Genomic DNA, 23,680 nt, shown 5'->3' with positions numbered 1-23,680 from the left:
TGAATGAAAATGAAATCTCTCAAAATTCAACCTCCCATTTCTTGTTAAATATAATCAGCAAAACAACGCAAATAATGGCGATTATAGTGCTAACTATTCATTACATTATGGTAAAGATTACATTGAATTCTGACAAATACAAAGAGAGATATAAAGGTTTGAAATTTGAATGAAAATGAAATCTCTCAAAATTCGACCTCCCATATCTTGTTAAATATAATCAGCAAAACAACGCAATTAATGGCGATTATAGTGCTAACTATTCTTTACATTTTGGTGAAGATTTCATTGAATTGTGAGGAATACAAAGAGAGACATAAAGGTTTGAAATTTGAATGAAAATGAAATCTCTCAAAATTCGACCTCCCATATCTTGTTAAATATAATCAGCAAAACAACGCAATTAATGGCGATTATAGTGCTAACTATTCTTTACATTTTGGTGAAGATTTCATTGAATTGTGAGGAATACAAAGAGAGACATAAAGGTTTGAAATTTGAATGAAAATGAAATCTCTCAAAATTCGACCTCCCATATCTTGTTAAATATAATCAGCAAAACAACGCAATTAATGGCGATTATAGTGCTAACTATTCTTTACATTTTGGTGAAGATTTCATTGAATTGTGAGGAATACAAAGAGAGACATAAAGGTTTGAAATTTGAATGAAAATGAAATCTCTCAAAATTCGACCTCCCATATCTTGTTAAATATAATCAGCAAAACAACGCAATTAATGGCGATTATAGTGCTAACTATTCTCTACATTTTGGTGAAGATTTCATTGAATTGTGAGGAATACAAAGAGAGACATAAAGGTTTGAAATTTGAATGAAAATGAAATCTCTCAAAATTCGACCTCCCATATCTTGTTAAATATAATCAGCAAAACAACGCAATTAATGGCGATTATAGTGCTAACTATTCTTTACATTTTGGTAAAGATTTCATTGAATTCTGACAAATACAAAGAGAGATATAAAGGTTTGAAATTTGGATGAAAATGAAATCTCTCAAAATTCAACATCCAATATCTCGTTAAATATAATCAGCAAAACAACGCAATTAATGGCGATTATAGTGCTAACTATTCTTTACATTTTGGTAAAGATTTCATTGAATTCTGACAAATACAAAGAGAGATATAAAGGTTTGAAATTTGGATGAAAATGAAATCTCTCAAAATTCAACATCCAATATCTCGTTAACTATAATAAGCAAAACAATGCAATTAATGGCGATTATAGTGCTAACTATTCTTTACATTTTGGTAAAGATTTCATTGAATTCTGACAAATACAAAGAGAGATATAAAGGTTTGAAATTTGGATGAAAATGAAATCTCTCAAAATTCAACCTCCAATATCTCGTTAACTATAATCAGCAAAACAATGCCATTAATGGCGATTATAGTGCTAACTATTCTTTACATTTTGGTAAAGATTTCATTGAATTGTGAGAAATACAAAGAGAGATATAATGGTTTGAAATTTGGTTTGAAATGAAATCCTACAAAATTCAACCTCCAATATCTCGGTAACTATAATCAGCAAAACAACGCAATTACTGTCTATTATAGTGCTAACCATTCTCTTCTTTTTGGTAAAGATTTCATTCAATTCTGACAAATACAAAGAGAGACATAAAGGTTTGAAATTTGAATGAAAATGAAATCCCTCAAAATTCAACCTCCAATATCTCATTAAATATAATCAGCAAAACAACGCAATTACTTTCTATTATAGTGCTAACTATTCTCTACATTTTGGTGAAGATTTCATTGAATTGTGAGGAATACAAAGAGAGATATAAAGGTTTGAAATTTGGATTGAAATGAAATCCCACAAAATTCAACCTTCAATATGTCGTTAACTATAATCAGCAAAAAAATGCAATTACTGTAGCTTATAGTGCTAACTATTCTCTACATTTTGGTGAAGATTTCATTGAATTCTGAGAAATACAAAGAGAGATATAAAGGTTTGAAATTTGTATGAAAATGAAATCCCTCAAAATTAAATCTCCAATATCTCATTAAATATAATCAGCAAAACAACGCAATTACTTTCTATTATAGTGCTAACTATTCTTTACATTTTGGTGAAGATTTCATTGAATTCTGAGAAATACAAAGAGAGATATAAAGGTTTGAAATTTGTATGAAAATGAAATCCCTCAAAATTAAATCTCCAATATCTCATTAAATATAATCAGCAAAACAACGCAATTACTTTCTATTATAGTGCTAACTATTCTCTACATTTTGGTGAAGATTTCATTGAATTGTGAGGAATATAAAGAGAGATATAAAGGTTTGAAATTTGAATGAAAATGAAATCCCTCAAAATTCAACCTCCAATATCTCATTAAATATAATCAGCAAAACAACGCAATTACTTTCTATTATAGTGCTAACTATCTCTACATTTTGGTGAAGATTTCATTGAATTCTGAGAAATACAAAGAGAGATATAAAGGTTTGAAATTTGAATGAAAATGAAATCCCTCAAAATTCAACCTCCAATATCTCATTAAATATAATCAGCAAAACAACGCAATTACTTTCTATTATAGTGCTAACTATTCTCTACATTTTGGTGAAGATTTCATTGAATTCTGAGAAATACAAAGAGAGATATAAAGGTTTGAAATTTGGATTGAAATGAAATCCCTCAAAATTCAACCTTCAATATGTCGTTAACTATAATCAGCAAAAAAATGCAATTACTGTAGCTTATAGTGCTAACTATTCTCTACATTTTGGTGAAGATTTCATTGAATTCTGAGAAATACAAAGAGAGATATAAAGGTTTGAAATTTGGATTGAAATGAAATCCCTCAAAATTCAACCTTCAATATATCGTTAACTATAATCAGCAAAAAAATGCAATTACTGTAGCTTATAGTGCTAACTATTCTCTACATTTTGGTGAAGATTTCATTGAATTCTGAGAAATACAAAGAGAGATATAAAGGTTTGAAATTTGAATGAAAATGAAATCCCTCAAAATTCAACCTCCAATATCTCATTAAATATAATCAGCAAAACAACGCAATTACTTTCTATTATAGTGCTAACTATTCTCTACATTTTGGTAAAGATTTCATTGAATTCTGAGAAATACAAAGAGAGTTATAAAGGTTTGAAATTTGGATTGAAATGAAATCCCTCAAAATTCAACCTTCAATATGTCGTTAACTATAATCAGCAAAAAAATGCAATTACTGTAGCTTATAGTGCTAACTATTCTCTACATTTTGGTGAAGATTTCATTGAATTCTGAGAAATACAAAGAGAGATATAAAGGTTTGAAATTTGTATGAAAATCAAATCTCTCAAAATTCAACCTCCAATATCTCATTAAATATAATCAGCAAAGCAACGCAATTACTTTCTATTATAGTGCTAACTATTCTCTACATTTTGGTGAAGATTTCATTGAATTGTGAGGAATACAAAGAGAGATATAAAGGTTTGAAATTTGGATTGAAATGAAATCCCTCAAAATTCAACCTTCAATATCTCATTAAATATAATCAGCAAAACAACGCAATTACTTTCTATTATAGTGCTAACTATTCTCTACATTTTGGTGAAGATTTCATTGAATTGTGAGGAATACAAAGAGAGATATAAAGGTTTGAAATTTGAATGAAAATGAAATCCCTCAAAATTCAACCTCCAATATCTCATTAAATATAATCAGCAAAACAACGCAATTACTTTCTATTATAGTGCTAACTATTCTCTACATTTTGGTGAAGATTTCATTGAATTGTGAGGAATACAAAGAGAGATATAAAGGTTTGAAATTTGTATGAAAATGAAATCCCTCAAAATTAAATCTCCAATATCTCATTAAATATAATCAGCAAAACAACGCAATTACTTTCTATTATAGTGCTAACTATTCTCTACATTTTGGTGAAGATTTCATTGAATTGTGAGGAATACAAAGAGAGATATAAAGGTTTGAAATTTGAATGAAAATGAAATCCCTCAAAATTCAACCTCCAATATCTCATTAAATATAATCAGCAAAACAACGCAATTACTTCCTATTATAGTGCTAACTATTCTCTACATTTTGGTGAAGATTTCATTGAATTCTGAGAAATACAAAGAGAGATATAAAGGTTTGAAATTTGAATGAAAATGAAATCCCTCAAAATTCAACCTCCAATATCTCATTAAATATAATCAGCAAAACAACGCAATTACTTTCTATTATAGTGCTAACTATTCTCTACATTTTGGTGAAGATTTCATTGAATTGTGAGGAATACAAAGAGAGATATAAAGGTTTGAAATTTGAATGAAAATGAAATCCCTCAAAATTCAACCTCCAATATCTCATTAAATATAATCAGCAAAACAACGCAATTACTTCCTATTATAGTGCTAACTATTCTCTACATTTTGGTGAAGATTTCATTGAATTCTGAGAAATACAAAGAGAGATATAAAGGTTTGAAATTTGAATGAAAATGAAATCCCTCAAAATTCAACCTCCAATATCTCATTAAATATAATCAGCAAAACAACGCAATTACTTTCTATTATAGTGCTAACTATTCTCTACATTTTGGTAAAGATTTCATTGAATTCTGAGAAATACAAAGAGAGTTATAAAGGTTTGAAATTTGGATTGAAATGAAATCCCTCAAAATTCAACCTTCAATATGTCGTTAACTATAATCAGCAAAAAAATGCAATTACTGTAGCTTATAGTGCTAACTATTCTCTACATTTTGGTGAAGATTTCATTGAATTCTGAGAAATACAAAGAGAGATATAAAGGTTTGAAATTTGTATGAAAATCAAATCTCTCAAAATTCAACCTCCAATATCTCATTAAATATAATCAGCAAAGCAACGCAATTACTTTCTATTATAGTGCTAACTATTCTCTACATTTTGGTGAAGATTTCATTGAATTGTGAGGAATACAAAGAGAGATATAAAGGTTTGAAATTTGGATTGAAATGAAATCCCTCAAAATTCAACCTTCAATATGTCGTTAACTATAATCAGTAAAAAAATGCAATTACTGTAGCTTATAGTGCTAACTATTCTCTACATTTTGGTGAAGATTTCATTGAATTCTGAGAAATACAAAGAGAGATATAAAGGTTTGAAATTTGTATGAAAATGAAATCCCTCAAAATTAAATCTCCAATATCTCATTAAATATAATCAGCAAAACAACGCAATTACTTTCTATTATAGTGCTAACTATTCTCTACATTTTGGTGAAGATTTCATTGAATTGTGAGGAATACAAAGAGAGATATAAAGGTTTGAAATTTGAATGAAAATGAAATCCCTCAAAATTCAACCTCCAATATCTCATTAAATATAATCAGCAAAACAACGCAATTACTTCCTATTATAGTGCTAACTATTCTCTACATTTTGGTGAAGATTTCATTGAATTCTGAGAAATACAAAGAGAGATATAAAGGTTTGAAATTTGAATGAAAATGAAATCCCTCAAAATTCAACCTCCAATATCTCATTAAATATAATCAGCAAAACAACGCAATTACTTTCTATTATAGTGCTAACTATTCTCTACATTTTGGTAAAGATTTCATTGAATTCTGAGAAATACAAAGAGAGTTATAAAGGTTTGAAATTTGGATTGAAATGAAATCCCTCAAAATTCAACCTTCAATATGTCGTTAACTATAATCAGCAAAAAAATGCAATTACTGTAGCTTATAGTGCTAACTATTCTCTACATTTTGGTGAAGATTTCATTGAATTCTGAGAAATACAAAGAGAGATATAAAGGTTTGAAATTTGTATGAAAATCAAATCTCTCAAAATTCAACCTCCAATATCTCATTAAATATAATCAGCAAAGCAACGCAATTACTTTCTATTATAGTGCTAACTATTCTCTACATTTTGGTGAAGATTTCATTGAATTGTGAGGAATACAAAGAGAGATATAAAGGTTTGAAATTTGGATTGAAATGAAATCCCTCAAAATTCAACCTTCAATATGTCGTTAACTATAATCAGCAAAAAAATGCAATTACTGTAGCTTATAGTGCTAACTATTCTCTACATTTTGGTGAAGATTTCATTGAATTCTGAGAAATACAAAGAGAGATATAAAGGTTTGAAATTTGTATGAAAATGAAATCCCTCAAAATTAAATCTCCAATATCTCATTAAATATAATCAGCAAAACAACGCAATTACTTTCTATTATAGTGCTAACTATTCTCTACATTTTGGTGAAGATTTCATTGAATTGTGAGGAATACAAAGAGAGATATAAAGGTTGGAAATTTGGATTGAAATGAAATCCCTCAAAATTCAACCTTCAATATGTCGTTAACTATAATCAGCAAACAAATGCAATTACTGTAGCTTATAGTGCTAACTATTCTCTACATTTTGGTGAAGATTTCATTGAATTCTGAGAAATACAAAGAGAGATAAAAAGGTTTGAAATTTGTATGAAAATGAAATCCCTCAAAATTAAATCTCCAATATCTCATTAAATATAATCAGCAAAACAACGCAATTACTTTCTATTATAGTGCTAACTATTCTCTACATTTTGGTGAAGATTTCATTGAATTGTGAGGAATACAAAGAGAGATATAAAGGTTTGAAATTTGAATGAAAATGAAATCCCTCAAAATTCAACCTCCAATATCTCATTAAATATAATCAGCAAAACAACGCAATTACTTCCTATTATAGTGCTAACTATTCTCTACATTTTGGTGAAGATTTCATTGAATTCTGAGAAATACAAAGAGAGATATAAAGGTTTGAAATTTGAATGAAAATGAAATCCCTCAAAATTCAACCTCCAATATCTCATTAAATATAATCAGCAAAACAACGCAATTACTTTCTATTATAGTGCTAACTATTCTCTACATTTTGGTAAAGATTTCATTGAATTCTGAGAAATACAAAGAGAGTTATAAAGGTTTGAAATTTGGATTGAAATGAAATCCCTCAAAATTCAACCTTCAATATGTCGTTAACTATAATCAGCAAAAAAATCCAATTACTGTAGCTTATAGTGCTAACTATTCTCTACATTTTGGTGAAGATTTCATTGAATTCTGAGAAATACAAAGAGAGATATAAAGGTTTGAAATTTGTATGAAAATGAAATCCCTCAAAATTAAATCTCCAATATCTCATTAAATATAATCAGCAAAACAACGCAATTACTTTCTATTATAGTGCTAACTATTCTCTACATTTTGGTGAAGATTTCATTGAATTGTGAGGAATACAAAGAGAGATATAAAGGTTTGAAATTTGAATGAAAATGAAATCCCTCAAAATTCAACCTCCAATATCTCATTAAATATAATCAGCAAAACAACGCAATTACTTCCTATTATAGTGCTAACTATTCTCTACATTTTGGTAAAGATTTCATTGAATTCTGAGAAATACAAAGAGAGATATAAAGGTTTGAAATTTGAATGAAAATGAAATCCCTCAAAATTCAACCTCCAATATCTCATTAAATATAATCAGCAAAACAACGCAATTAATTTCTATTATAGTGCTAACTATTCTCTACATTTTGGTAAAGATTTCATTGAATTCTGAGAAATACAAAGAGAGATATAAAGGTTTGAAATTTGAATGAAAATGAAATCCCTCAAAATTCAACCTCCAATATCTCATTAAATATAATCAGCAAAACAACGCAATTACTTTCTATTATAGTGCTAACTATTCTCTACATTTTGCTGAAGATTTCATTGAATTGTGAGGAATACAAAGAGAGATATAAAGGTTTGAAATTTGGATTGAAATGAAATCCCTTAAAATTCAACCTTCAATATGTCGTTAACTATAATCAGCAAAAAAATGCAATTACTGTAGCTTATAGTGCTAACTATTCTCTACATTTTGGTGAAGATTTCATTGAATTTTGAGAAATACAAAGAGAGACATAAAGGTTTGAAATTTGAATGAAAATCAAATCTCTCAAAATTCAACCTCCAATATCTCATTAAATATAATCAGCAAAGCAACGCAATTACTTTCTATTATAGTGCTAACTATTCTCTACATTTTGGTGAAGATTTCATTGAATTCTGAGAAATACAAAGAGAGACATAAAGGTTTGAAATTTGTATGAAAATGAAATCCCTCAAAATTAAATCTCCAATATCTCATTAAATATAATCAGCAAAACAACGCAATTACCTTCTATTATAGTGCTAACTATTCTCTACATTTTAGTGAAGATTTGATTGAATTCTGACTAATACAAAGAGAGACATAAAGGTTTGAAATTTGTATGAAAATGAAATCCCTCAAAATTAAATCTCCAATATCTCATTAAATATAATCAGCAAAACAACGCAATTACTTTCTATTATAGTGCTAACTATTCTCTACATTTTGGTGAAGATTTCATTGAATTGTGAGAAATACAAAGAGAGACATAAAGGTTTGAAATTTGTATGAAAATGAAATCTCTCAAAATTCAACCTCCAATATCTCATTAAATATAATCAGCAAAACAACGCAATTACTTTCTATTATAGTGCTAACTATTCTCTACATTTTGGTGAAGATTTCATTGAATTCTGAGAAATACAAAGAGAGACATAAAGGTTTGAAATTTGTATGAAAATGAAATCTCTCAAAATTCAACCTCCAATATCTCATTAAATATAATCAGCAAAACAACGCAATTACTTTCTATTATAGTGCTAACTATTCTCTACATTTTGGTGAAGATTTCATTGAATTGTGAGAAATACAAAGAGAGACATAAAGGTTTGAAATTTGTATGAAAATGAAATCTCTCAAAATTCAACCTCCAATATCTCATTAAATATAATCAGCAAAACAACGCAATTACTTTCTATTATAGTGCTAACTATTCTCTACATTTTGGTAAAGATTTCATTGAATTCTGAGAAATACAAAGAGAGATATAAAGGTTTGAAATTTGAATGAAAATGAAATCCCTCAAAATTCAACCTCCAATATCTCATTAAATATAATCAGCAAAACAACGCAATTACTTTCTATTATAGTGCTAACTATTCTCTACATTTTGGTGAAGATTTCATTGAATTGTGAGGAATACAAAGAGAGATATAAAGGTTTGAAATTTGGATTGAAATGAAATCCCTCAAAATTCAACCTTCAATATGTCGTTAACTATAATCAGCAAAAGAATGCAATTACTGTAGCTTATAGTGCTAACTGTTCTCTACATTTTGGTGAAGATTTCATTGAATTGTGAGAAATACAAAGAGAGATATAAAGGTTTGAAGTTTGTATGAAAATGAAATCCCTCAAAATTAAATCTCCAATATCTCAATAAATATAATCAGCAAAACAACGCAATTACTTTCTATTATAGTGCTAACTATTCTCTACATTTTGGTGAAGATTTCATTGAATTGTGAGGAATACAAAGAGAGATATAAAGGTTTGAAATTTGGATTGAAATGAAATCCCTCAAAATTCAACCTTCAATATGTCGTTAACTATAATCAGCAAAAAAATGCAATTACTGTAGCTTATAGTGCTAACTATTCTCTACATTTTGGTGAAGATTTCATTGAATTCTGAGAAATACAAAGAGAGATATAAAGGTTTGAAATTTGTATGAAAATGAAATCCCTCAAAATTAAATCTCCAATATCTCAATAAATATAATCAGCAAAACAACGCAATTACTTTCTATTATAGTGCTAACTATTCTCTACATTTTGGTGAAGATTTGATTGAATTCTGAGAAATACAAAGAGAGATATAATGGTTTGAAGTTTGGTTTGAAATGAAATCCCTCAAAATTAAACCTCCAATATCTCATTAAATATAATCAGCAAAAAAATGCAATTACTGTAGCTTATAGTGCTAACTATTCTCTACATTTTGGTGAAGATTTCAGTGAATTGTGAGAAATACAAAGAGAGATATAAAGGTTTGAAGTTTCGTTTGAAATGAAATCCCTCAAAATTCAACCCCCAATATGACGTTAGCTATAATCAGCAAAACAATGCAATTACTGTAGCTTATAGTGCTAACTATTCTCTACAGTTCGGTGAAGATTTCATTGAATTCTCATTAATACAAAGAGAGATATAAAGGTTTGAAATTTGGATTGAAATGAAATCCCTCAAAATTCAACCTCCAATATGTTAACTATAATCAGCAAAAAAATGCAATTACTGTAGCTTATAGTGCTAACTATTCTCTACATTTTGGTGAAGATTTCATTGAATTGTGAGAAATACAAAGAGAGATATAAAGGTTTGAAATTTGGATTGAAATGAAATCCCTCAAAATTCAACCTCCAATATGTCGTTAACTATAATCAGCAAAAAAATGCAATAACTGTAGCTTATAGTGCTAACTATTCTCTACATTTTGGTGAAGATTTTATTGAATTCTGACAAATACAAAGAGAGATATAAAGGTTTGAAATTTGGATTAATTTTTTACTTTTTCATTTTTGTAATAAATTTACTCTTTTTGTATCTTGCATTGTGGCCTATTAAATATTAAAAGTACAGAAGCAGTTTCCTCTTTTTACGGAAAATATTTTTCTGGGGGTTTTGCTTTGTTTTTCAAAATTGGTTTTTATTTCTCCTAAAAAAGAGTATTTTTATTGTTATTGTTTATTTTTAAGTATAAAGTACAATTTTTAAAATAACATGAATAATGTTGAACTGATAAATTAATGTTTATACAAATTAAGTACACTTAGGTGAAGTTTATGCGATTTGAAGTTAATGTTGAAAAGCGATATGACAGTTTTTTCGATAATCGATGACAAAAAATCCGAATGTGCTCTCAAGTAATTCATTGTCAGCCAGCTGATCCATTAAAACTCGTCAACAATTTAATGTCGAACATATTTTGTTTTCGTCTTGCAAAAGTCTTTACAAAAAAAAAAAAATGCTAATAGTCAATCTTAATTCTAGTTATTAAAAGATCAGATTTCTTGAATTGTTTGCATCGCTCTACTTCTATCATGTACAGACTATTTTCTAAAAACCAATTTTTTTCTTGTACTTAAGGGATCTCAATGTACTCATTTCTAGAGTTTTCACTGTAGAATGTTTGATATTTTGTAGTACCATTTATGTAAATAATTATAAGAAATGATTAGACAAACTTGAAGTTAATAAAGCCATTATTTTGTTATTTAGTGTAAGATAGTATTTGTAACTTGACTAGATCCAGATATTTTTGTAAAAAAGAGGACAAAATTCATACAAGTAAACGACTGATTTATAAATAATTACTTAATATTTACATTCTACATAAGTTGCTATGGTGACTAACTGTTCTGAGATCGTTTTTTCATAAATCCACTACACAATTTTAATGAACATTTCTCCAGATATATATATGTAATCAATTAAAAACATAATTGAACTCAATTCTAGTCCTAGGAATGGACCACTGTTCAGTATCAGAGAAGCGATTGGAAAAGGTAGACTATGTCTTTGTAAAGTACTTCGGCAGCGTTCAATCCGAAGATGAAATCCATATGTGTAAACTTGGGATCTGCTACTTCAAAACTTTTGATCAAATTTGGTAACGACTGACCAAGTTCGCGTACCGTCTGCAACAAATAATAATACAATTTGAAAAAAAAACAGGTTCTTTGCGCAACTTAATCATTGTAGAAGGAAGAAAGAAATATTGCCAATTGTAATATTCTTTCTTCCTTCTGGATGAATGAATCAATCACCAAAAAACAATGATCAATAGTCTACAATGATTATATTATCATTCTCATAAAGGACCTACCCGTCCGTTGAGAAGCAGATCGTTTGCTCCCCAATAGAGAGCCACAGGTGCTGTGATGTTCGTCAGAGGATAGTGCGGAGGCTGTTCGCTGCGATATCGTCGCAGATTGTCCTTGGCACCGTAGTCGTAATGTCGGAATCCTGAAGAGAATTAAGCATAACAATTGAAAATGCCTTTTTTGGTTTATCTAAAAACACATTATGATTATGTAGAATGAACAAACATAAACTGAACTCCGGAAAAAAAAAAACATTAACGAGACTTACATCATCATCATCATCATAATCATTCCCCCCCCCCAGTTTACCGCCTAAGCAGTGTTGGGAGTTTTTTTTGTAGAGTGCGGTCCAACTCTGTCTGTCCCCCGCCAGCTCCTTTCTCTTCTGCCAATCTATTCCTCTCCTCTGACAGGCCTCTCTAACACCTTCCTCCCATTTCCATCTGGGTCTACCTCTCTCTCTTTTCCCTTCCACCTGTGTGTCGTATGCAATCTTTGCTACTCGGCTAGGATCCATGCGTAGCAGGTGTCCCAGCCATCTTAACCTGTTTTCTTCTATCTTTTCTACAGCTGGTCTGGTTTCCAGCTTTGCCCTGATCGTTGTGTTGTGGATCCTATCTCTTCTCGTTTTACCTTCCACTTTCCTCAAGAACCTCATTTCGGTGGCTTGAATTTTTGATTTATTTTTAGAGGTTAAGGTCCAGGACTCGCCACGAGTATGTTAGGATAGGAAGGAATGTTGATTTATAAACAGCCATTTTTGCAGCCTTAGTCACCTCTCTGTGATTCAGGAAGCCTCTCTTGGTCGCCTCGAACATCCTGCTTGCCGCGCTGACTCTTTCGGTTATTTACCGATCAAAAAAGCCATTCTCCTGCAGGTGTGCGCCTAAATATTTGAAGGTCTCCACTCTCTCAATCACCTTTCCATTTAATCTGATGACCCTCATTGGTTTCCCGGATTTTTTGCCTATCTTCATGACCTCGAGACTTACATAATGACCAAAATTGGGCACAAATAATATAGTGAGTAAAATGGTACATTACACGGAAGTGGTACTTTGTAAGCCAAAGGAGCATTTGCATTTTATTTTTGGAACTATTGAAGGACGCATTACACTCCACAAAATTTGTTGTTCAGATTCTCTGATGTTTGTTGTCTAGAAGTCAACTTTCTTAGAATAAACCAACATTTATTTTGTCATTGTGCTACCCTTAACTGTTCCCTTCATTTTGTTTGAATTCAGAATTTAATTGAAAAAAAATGTTTGAATTCAGCAGATTCTTACTATTTTCTGTCAATTTAAGAAAAAATGAGATTTCCTAAAAATGTTCACTTCGAAGATATTTTTGGTAATAATTCTGGGACTGAATACTTCTTGACGACACAATGTTGTTATTGGAACTTTAAAGACTTCAGACTAAGTTAAGTTGAATTGAAATTTCTTTATTAATTTTCTAACTTTGTAACCAATGAACTCATGAACTAATGGTAAGTCAATTATAAAATATAATGAGGACTAGTGACAATCAAGTGGTAGAAGTAAAGGTTAGTACAAACCATGAGTGTAGATCTGCGCCAGGTGGTGAGCAGTTCTGAGAGACGATCCGGCTGGAAGGTAACTTACTTTTGTGCCAAATACTTGCTGAAAAATTAGTTTGTAATTTAGAAAAATTTGCCAAATCATAATCACTATTTGAATAATAAAAGAATTGTGAACTCACCCGATCTAGGTTTTCGCGATTTTCACCATAGACTATGCCGATTAAGTCAAGGCAGAACTCCTGGGTGGGCGACGGATCACAAAGTTTCCTGATGGCCATGATGTTCTGCGCAGTTCTGGGAAGTAATTCGTGCAGTCCAAACTTGTTGGAGGTAGCCTGTTGGAGGCAACAACATTTTCTGTACACTTTGACAAGGGATTTTGTAATCGTGCAGATTTTAGATTCAGAGATATCTCCAGAAATGATTCGTTTTGAGGAAACCTGGGTTTGGGATAGTGGCTTTACTCATGGGACTTTAAGGGTGACCTAGGTAAGCCATCAGGGTGTAGCCATTGTTTGCAGTACCAACCATTCTTGTCCAGTTTCTTGGTTTAAGAAATCCGGTAGAGAGGCTCCTTTTCCATTTAACAATGCCACAAAAAGGTTCGGCTGCCAGAAGACCTGCATCCGAAGATCTTTCTGAACCAGACTGTCTTCCATCTTATTATCCATGAATGCCCAAGCACAAAAATTTTAATTTGGCCACCATTGGAAATTAATTACCCAAAGCGTCAAGAGTTCTGCAGCACCAAGATTGCGACAGAAAGGCAAGTTAGCTTCGAGTTGCTTCGTGCAACTACCGTCCTTCCTTCATCTTGCAGTCATCTTTGTACCAAACAGAGCCGAACATAAAATGAAGTCTTCGCTTCTAAATCACTCGGAATGTGGGTTTAAAAGGTTTGAATTGTGTGAGAGGCCCAAAACCTAACTCGTCGCTAGCTGTCCTTGGTACCTTCCAGCTGTACCTAGAGCAAATGGGAGCTTGCCTCTTCCTCCAGATTTCGACTCATGGATGGCGACACTCAATATAAAAAAAAAATTGGAGTATTCTCGCAAACCTTTATCTTACATTAATTTGAGTAAACAATTCGTAAAAATCGAAATATTATCCAATGTCTTCGTCTTAAAAGAGAATAAACTAACATAAATTAAGCCGGCTTGCAGTAAAAGTAGACGAATGACGGGTGAGTTGATTTCTTGCATTTTAGGGGGCAAAGCTATCGGAGCCAAGAGAGCCGCCGCTTTGATTTTCTGGTTGTATTCCGGACGTAAAGATGCCATCACCATGAATACTGTGGTTCCCATCGAATGGCCTATGTAGAATACCTGGGTATAACCAGTTATCTGCAGAACGGTGTCTATGAAAGCCGGAAGATCGTAGTAGCCAGCTTCGTGGAAACTGGAAAAGAAAAAATACAAATTTGTTACGTTCAGTCGAACAAAATGGAAACCCCAAACCCCTTACTCTGTGCCATATTTCCACCCCAAAGAGAGGAAACTCAACTACTCTTACTTCAAGTTCCCAGGAAATTCAAAGTCTCCGGTTCTCCAACTACAAATTTTTGAAACATCAAACCTTATGCTCTAAAACTAATTCTGGTGCCAAGATTGGAAGCGTGAGAGGTAAACTGCCATTTAAGATAAAGCAAGTTAAAACTTAGATACAGGTTCTAGATTACCTGAAATCCCAAAATTTCGGATCAGATGGTTTGTATTTGACATGCTCTCTGGAGTACCAGTTTCCTCTCTGATCAGTCAGCCACACGTCGAATCCAGCATCAGCCAATAAGAAAGCTATAAACAAACAATGTTGCAATCCATTACTTGATTTACTTTCAAATATAACTTTTTTGAATATGAAAAACTGGAGATTATACTACCTATACACGCGTTTCTGCCCTGAACTACTAAGTTGTCAGACGCAGCTATTAAGCCGTGTTGGAGTATGACTGGTGGACCTCCAGGATTGTCTGAGAGAATACGGTGAGCGGTCAGGATGTAGCCGTCCTCCGTCTGCACTTTGTACTTCTGATAGCCGAAACCTTGGTGTGTTATAAGTGATTGCTGTTGGGAGTAAATAATATTTCCTGAATTAGTAAATCGTAATAATGTGTCCGACTAAATGGCTAATGCGGTTACTCTTACTGCTGCTGGTAACAGCTCCTTAGTGTTGCCAGGCTTTAAAAATAATAACAATTATAACGTTTTAAGCTGAGAGCACTTTTGTAATTGTGTGCCAAGCTGTTATCGACCTTTTGCTCAAGATTCCCGAAGTACCTCGCATGCTTCCTTGACACCAATTCTCCAAATTTATATATATATATATATAATTGTTTTCTTATTTTTTCCTAACAAAAAAGAAAAGATGCGAATACATTAATTTACATGCGCACACAGAACAACCTTTACAACTGATTAATGAGGTAATGAATTTATTTAACTGACCACTTCCTGATTGTTTTACTTGTTTTCAGGTAAATTTATTTTCGTAAACATCCTTTAAAGCGGATGCATTTAAATTCCAAGTGTTTAGGTTCCGCATCAACTTTTTTGGTTAACATTTTTTTTTTCTACTTAATAATTCTCACTGGTTATAATCAGCAATTTAGTTTCAATTAAATCAAAACTTCTTTAAGAAAGCCTGATGATTCTATCTTTAATGATGGTTAAAACTCCCAAACCGACGAGAATTACGTACGTATCTATAAATTAATGGAATACAATAAAGTTAATTAATTTTCAAGGGTGAACCTGAACATTAGTTTTTTCTTATAAATGGATACAAATTTAAATAAAAATGAAACCATTGTGATAGTCTATTTATACCAATTAACAAATTAATAATAGAATTGTTAAAATTACAAATTCAATGTGAGCCCACTAAAAATATTAGCCAATTACTAAATGAGTAACCTTGACCAAGGAAGGTTACCTGGTTGCTGTCTACTGGCCATATAACCTTGGCATCACTAACCTAATAGCAATCTACATGTTCTATCGTATTTTTAGTTCTTCGGTTAATGACATTTACGAGAATTACTTCTCTTATTGTAGGCAAAGAAAGCAAACGACCATTCCAAATTTTACAAATTCAGTTATCCGTTGTGAGGTCTTCAGACGACAAAAAAAAATTGGATACAATATACTTGAATGAAATAAAAAAAATTACGATAAAAGCTTAGGAAATTAATTCCAAAGAAAGTGTAAGTTTATTTGTACGCATTGTTACTTTTAAATCTCGCCCTAATACAACGCAAAATAATAATATACTGCGGTATATTGGATAATTCAAATAAAGTTGGTTGCACTGTTTTCACAACCTTTTATTTTCAGCTAGTTTAGGGGCGGTAGCAGACAATTTCTTTATGAGGGACTGTCTTATTTTTGTTTGAAATTTTTTGGAATGTTGACGTTTTGAAAAATGAAATTCTCTATTTCATTAAATAGTTCTATCAAGTTTTAATGAAAGTTAAGTTGGGTTTCATTATTAGTGCAAAAAGTTGGATGCCATTATAGTTAGGTTGTTGTTCATTTAAAATGAAGCAAAAAAGAATTTGCATTTTTAAATCAAGGCAAGAGTTTGATTAAGTGTTATTTTATTATTGTAACAAATATTGCTGTATCATTTTACTTCTTATTCAATTAAATACAACTCGTAAATGTTTTCATTTAGTTTTAAGTAGTCTTAAGTAATTATTTATTAGCCATGTATTCGTTCAAGGATAAAACTAATTTGATTGATTTGACTTCATATTCTGGTTATTGGTTTACACATTATCCATTTGTTAATAAATATTTTTATTGGTTAATGAGTTCGAAAAAGAGGTTCTTATAAATTGTGTGTGTATATTGTTCAAACTCAAAAAGTAGCAGTTAATTAAAATTTTATATTTCTCATAGGTGCTAACAGAGAATGCGAGAATAAGGTTTTGGCTAAAATCGGTCAATCTGAAGTAACGTATTTCAATTAATTCATTCAAGATTACAGTCGATAAACGATGCAGATTATCGATTACCTTGTGTAAAGTATTCTTACCACCTTACGTAATTTAAATTCTTTCATAGAATTAATATTCGTAGTAGCGTTTAAATAGTATTTTTATTATTAATTACAACTGAATATTTGCTCTTAGTAAATAAGGATTTATTTACGCAAAGCGTTATTTATTACCATCAATATTTCTACTTCTATAAATTTTACGTTTTTAACAATACTTAAGATGGGCTATCAATGATGAAGCGTTTTTGCAAATGTTTGCCATCTTAGAGATTGAAAAATATTTATAATTATTTGGTTTAAGAAAAAAAAAATCCATCGTTTAACAAGTTTGAAATTGAGATTTCGCTGTAAACATTTGTTTTTAGAAGAATTGAAGTGTAAGAATAAAAAAAAAATCAGTCAATGTAATTAGGGATATTTTTGAATAAAATTTTTAATTAGCTGTAACTTTTGGTTTTATACTTAGTTTTAGACACCCTGTAACCTAAGAGAAACCTTACATTTCGTTCTAAATTCTGACATAACGATGTCGTTATTGACTTTTAGCCGATAAGATGAATATTTTTTGAAAATCCTTGGCAATTAACTCAGTTGCAGAAAACTAACCCATAACTTACAACTATCTTAAAGGTTATAGTATATGTAATTGTGGAACTAATCAACATCAAGATACGTATCCCTGCCAGTTATGTAAACAATTGTAAGTACAATAAAGATATTTTAAGAAATTAAGTTGAAGTATATCTGAGAAAAACAAACAGTAATAATACATCCGAGTATTTTCATTTCTTGGACTTGGTGAGTGAAAATCTCAGCTTGCAATACAACTGAATTCTGAAGAGTGATACTTGGTCTGTTAAAAGTGTGATTACAGTGTGTAGTGCTGCTTTATAATCTGAATTATGCTAGAGAATACGATGTGTTTTGAAACTCAGAGTTAAAATAGAAGATGGATAGTCCTGACTACCGCTTTGTTGAAGAAACGTGGTCTTAGACATCTAGAGCGGAACCTGTGAGTGCTGCCACGCTTCCTTTAACAGCATCTTTGTCAGGGAACTTTTATAGTATTGAAACTTACTTATCTTTTTAGTATAAATTCTTAATTCCGAGAAAACTAAGTAATTACAGTAAATTGCAGGAAGAGGAAGTCCTGAGAGTGTTCTTTCTATCTGTATTCCTTTAATTCCTAGTTTGGTCATCCTGGTCTCCGTTGATGGCTGGAGGTTGCTGGAATCGTTCAACGTTATTTCGGTTACCTTTATCTCGGTTCAGCATCGCAAGGCCACTCTACCAGGTACTTTTCGCGTGTTCTGCATCGTTACGATCTATTTCCTAGCAGTTTAGCACGATCTCATCTCTGTTTTTCCAAGTTGATCGGTGGTTTTACGTTTAGTATAATTTATCAACCGAGTATATTATCTTTTTCTTCTTCAAAATTAATCTTTAGTTATATTTTTAGCTCCCACTTTAAGATTCGTTTACTACACCCGTCTTTTGCATGTGTCTACTTCGTTTTGAGAGGTAATTTCCGAACCTTGCTCTGCTGCTGGTGAAGTGGATGCAGCAGGAAGTGAATACAGAATTACTTTCTCGAACGTCCTGTTTACAAGAATTTCAAAAGAAATGACAAACTGAGATGGGAGAAAGTCGCATGATGTTTATCTCAGATTTTGACAATATGACATCACAGATTAGCCAACAAGACTATTATCGAAATGGTGACCTTGTCACAACAATTACTGTAATGGGCATAATTTCTTATTATTTGTGCACGCAATTTATTTCATTTTAAATCATGTAATGTTTGTTATATATTTACATTATTACAAGAATTTCACACAATCCGGATGCACATCAGTGCTAACAACTTATGCGTTTTAGCAAACTAATACCAATTAACTTTTTTTGTTAAATTTATAACTAAATTACTTTAAATTATTTCATTTCCTCAATTATTTTGTGAATTTTGATCAAATTCAGCGGAAATATAACTTTTTTACTGAATTTTAATAGGAAGTTTCCATTTTTCATTTTATTGCAATTTGCTGTAAATTTGGTGTGCTAAACTGTTATTTCCGTACAACGAACGGCCCCTGAATCTAAAGACAAATTTTGTTCTACAACATTTCTCGATGAAGGGTCCTGCCTTAACTTCCCCGTAAGGTTATTTTCATGTCTAATGTACGGGTTATACGATACAAACTGTTTAATTTTGGTTATGAATTAAATATTGTGCCAACGATTCGGCGGGAGGGGTGGGGGAAAGTCGTGAGAGTGTTCGCGCCGGCAGTTTGGGGAATTAAAGCGCGTTTATTTTTGTACCGGAAAAAGCTGATTACGGAAATTGAATGGAAATCATTAAATATGGAATTTCGTCGAAAAAATATTGGTTAGTTTGTTGCTCTTCTTGCAGATTGCCCGTTTAAAATAATAATGGTTCTTTATTGTGGCATATCAGAACATTTTGGACAGCCCCAGTAGGTCGTCCAGGATTCTGGTGTTCACAGCGCTTGATTACTCATTTCTAGGCTGTTTCCGCTGTTGTATGATCTATGCTTCTACGGTAATTTATCTGTAGAAATGTATAGCAATATAGTAGGTCAGGGAAAGCAAGGTTAAGCATATAACCTTCTGCTTGTTGGTCAGCTGTCTGGAGCAGGTTAGTACAGTTTAATAGAGATTATAAATTAAATCAGTGGGTGAAGGGGGCGTTGTGGCGGGAGGAGTATCTCAGTCCGTCTTTCTCTCTGTGAGTGCGTCACAGCGTCTTCTTTTCCTCCACGCTGACCTTCCCATGCTCACGGCCAATTTCCAAATTATATTTCCAAAAGCCATATTGTCCTTCATTAGCACCTAGTCTAATAATCGATTTTGCACTTTCCGTCATTTACTTATTCACTTGACCAGCAGCAGTGCGGATTTTTCGATTTTGTCTTCGCTCCGGAAATATCACCCTTGAATACGAAACACAGAGATATTCACCAATTTGTCTGTGACTTTGTGTCTGTCTGCATCCACCATAACTCAATAGCCAATAAAAACCTAATAAAAGTTCAAATTTGATATTTCTCTTAGGTTCCAGCAAAGGAAGCACAAAATTTAGGGTTTTGTTCAAATCCATCAGCCGGAAGTGCCATGTTACTAAATTAATTTTGGGGGGGGTCCAAAACTGATTCATCTCCCTCTGATGATGGATGTAAGTCCGAAACCGGTCAGGGACACTATGAGCATGCGCGCTACGAAGGATTAAATCGCTCAATTACATTGTTTAAGCCAAGACTGGGTCGCGGCGAGAATGAAAGTAGAGAAACTCGTACTTTGTGCCGCAGTCAAGGATAATCGGGATAATGGATGACGGAAGGGATTAGGTCTTGTCCTTGATAAGGAGAGTTACATTTCTGAATTCCTAGGATTCTAGAGGCTGCTTTTTTATTAAAGAGCAGACATAACTAACCGATCTTGACCTCATTACAGATGCATTAATGGATTTTCTAAAAAAAAAATGGTAGAATCAGTACAAGGCAGTTAGAGGCAAGGTTAACAGCTAACGGGAAGATATTCCGATCTGGATTGAGATCAAATCAAGATCCATTTTCCTGCATCTGTTGGAAATCCCCTTTGGAAATTGGAGCTTAAAATTTCTCAGAAGACACACACTTTTAGAAAAAGAACGAAGGAAAAGAAATACCCCGACCAAAAACTTCTGGGTTTTCCAGGGCAGAAAGTCGATCACAAGTTAATTTGGAAATCTCATTATTGACTGATTAAGGAAAGGAGTCATGGCGCTTTGGAGGGCAAAGTCTCCAGCACTTCCTGATTAACGTGGGCTATCCAGGACTGGATAGTGAAGGATTATAAACCCTCTCTTGATGGAATTCAGGTTGCCCTAATCTGTCGGCTCCCCTTTCTTCCTGGAGCCCCTGGTTTCTTTTATCGGTGTCGTAGTATATCTAAGAAACGTTGAGGGTTGGCAAGGCGTATCCAGTGGTTACCAGGTACATAAGCGGGAAATTAAGCTTGCCCCTTGCGTGCCGATTTAGAACACCATTTTGGAGCGAATACTTGTACTGTATTCATGGAGCATGAAGGAGTCCATCCCGGGATTAGAAGAATATTAGGCCACCGGTAGTGCGTCTTTGCCCGCGGTTCTTTTTTCGAGGTTTTCCTGTAATTTTATCGGGTGAATAGGTTTTATTAAAATCTGGACGTAATGCATGTTGGCCTGATCATTGCTTTAGTTTCCTTGGGGAATCCAGAGGTTCTGGGAGGGCCGTGGCACGTCATGCTCCCTTCACTGAATCAGTAGACTACCGTGCAACTAGCGAACCTACAGGAAACTATGTCCTATGTATGAACCTACAGCAGATTATTTTTAAAATATATTTTTGGCTATGAACTCTTATTTTATTTCTTTTTTATGTAGAAGTTATATAAATTTTAGTAATTATTAGTTTTATATTTCACAAATGTTAGCTTTATCAAAACAAAACAGGGTCGCCCAACAAAATGAATTTCAATGTTTTTTTTGTAACCACAAAATAACCTTCAAACTAATAACTTCAATGTTTACATTGTTATAAAGATACTAGGATCAAGTTCAACATTGCCAGTTACTATGTGCTCTTTATGTGTAGAGACAATGTACGAGTATATGTGTTTGTTTCAAGCGATTTGGATATAAAGCTCATAAAATGTTGAAGTAAATTTGAAAGAATTTTACGGTAAGTCCATTGTTAGTAAAATTCTTGTTGCATGATTAAGTACTACTTGGTGGAATTCTCCTTCTCAAAGTCCAGCTTGAGTTTCGAAAAACCGGAAGCTATAGAAAAAGAAAAGTGTAAATACTAACTGTGGTTAAGAAGTTTTGCGGTAGAATGGAATTCGGTTTCCGCATCTCTTCGATGCTGTTCATCACGGATTCCAGTAGTCCATTGGGATGATGTTGATGAGCCAGACTGGAGGCGAACAATCCTGTGGATGCTAAGCCCATAAGCCATACGCAACGTCTCACCCACTTAGTTCTGGCGCCCATCTCAAGAAGGAAGCGGAAATGATGTGAATATAATAGTCTCAATTTACAGATGAAAAATTACAGACAGATTTAAAAGATCTGCCAGTGCGGGCAACCTCTAAGCTAGAAATATCCCCACTTTGTAGTTTAGATTGAAGTTCACCCTTTTTATTCTTGGAAGCTCCCCCACTTAAAATGTTTCAATGTTATTAAATTTAAATATATTTATTTGAAATATCATTGTTATTGTTAGCCGATAGCCGAATTATTTTATGTAAGAACTGATAATATCTAAATTCAATTTGGAAAATTAGAAATTCAATTATTCTTTTTAATAATAATAATGAAGAAAAAAAAACTTGCTTGAACGGAGCAATTCTCACATTGCAATGACTTCAATTGTAATATTTATATTTTCGTTTCAACCATCTAGCTTCCTGCATCTAAATTTAGAACAAGAAGGACACACTTGCTCCTCTGGGAGTTCAGGAGGATCGCAAAGTGGTCCCGTAAGTCACATCGCTTCCTCATTGTAGAATATTCTCAAAAAAAGAAGAAGAAGTAAATTCCCTTTTTACTTGTAACTTCTGGAATGAGAACCCATTGTGATCGTGCAGATTTCCGATCTTGAGTTTCCATCTAAAATCTACGTTTTGAGGATCAGTATTTTGGATCTGGAAAATTGTATAAAGATTGAAGTGATCAAAATTTGGTGTTTCGATGGATATAAAAAGTAAATTATTTTTTAAATCTATCGCTGATTTGTATTTTAAAAATCTAATAGAGAGACTAGGATTGATAAAAGATTAATTTCACGAGATTTTGCTGTTGTTGCGCGCTCTGCATGGAATTCTATATTAGATTCAATTAATTCTATTCCTAGAATCCGATTGGATCTTTTAGGTTTTTCCGGGAATGCGCTGATTAATCGAGTGAGGAAAAAAAATGCGAGATTTTGCTTCTGTAACTTCTTATTATAGATATAGAAATACGAAATACAAATATGTAATTTTGTCTGGATATAATTATTATTATTTTGTTTTATTTATTGATTTTTTTGAATGATTTAAGGCGCGTCAACATCTCAGGTTATTGTGGCGCCCGGAGCTTTTTCCAGTGCACTGCCGGGCCTCCGAACAGTGTTCTCTCGTTACTGACAACACTGTACCATCACCGGAGACAGTGAGCTGTAAGAAGCTCCTAGGAAGAGAAAATCTAAGGGCTAGCAGCTGGATTCGAACCCGGGACCTCCGCGTGGGAGTCCAGTACGCTAACCTTGGTATTATTATTATTTGAATTAATTTCAGACCGCAGACAAAAGACCCAGATTGTAACCTACGAT

General features: G+C 32.4%; 1 protein-coding gene across 1 annotated transcript; it reads right to left on the bottom strand.

Moving 5' to 3' along the window:
• Positions 1-11,286: 11,286 nt before the first annotated feature.
• Positions 11,287-22,498, bottom strand: LOC141459838 (lipase 3-like). The gene is made up of 8 exons (XM_074139369.1): positions 22,177-22,498; positions 15,208-15,391; positions 15,007-15,121; positions 14,471-14,726; positions 13,508-13,663; positions 13,344-13,428; positions 11,788-11,927; positions 11,287-11,599 (listed from the first exon to the last, which is right to left on the bottom strand). Exons 1-8 carry the CDS (start codon positions 22,357-22,359, stop codon positions 11,447-11,449), a joined length of 1,272 nt encoding a protein of 423 aa, XP_073995470.1. The 5' UTR covers positions 22,360-22,498; the 3' UTR covers positions 11,287-11,446.
• Positions 22,499-23,680: the final 1,182 nt, after the last annotated feature.

The sequence above is a fragment of the Rhodnius prolixus genome, unplaced genomic scaffold, assembly GCF_049639745.1.
Source record: "Rhodnius prolixus isolate KJV_2025 unplaced genomic scaffold, Rpr scaffold_23, whole genome shotgun sequence".
NCBI lineage: Eukaryota > Metazoa > Arthropoda > Insecta > Hemiptera > Reduviidae > Rhodnius > Rhodnius prolixus.
This window is presented reverse-complemented; position numbering and strand designations above follow the sequence as displayed.

Coding starts and splice junctions, on each gene's coding strand:
- LOC141459838 (XM_074139369.1), bottom strand. CDS start 22,359: ATGGGCGCCAGAACTAAGTGGGTGAGACGTTGCGTATGGCTTATGGGC. Junction 14,727..15,006: donor CCGAAATTTTGGGATTTCAG/GTAATCTAGAAC, acceptor TTTCTTTTCCAG/TTTCCACGAAGCTGGCTACT. Junction 13,664..14,470: donor TGCAAGCCGGCTTAATTTAT/GTTAGTTTATTC, acceptor TGCCTCCAACAG/GCTACCTCCAACAAGTTTGG.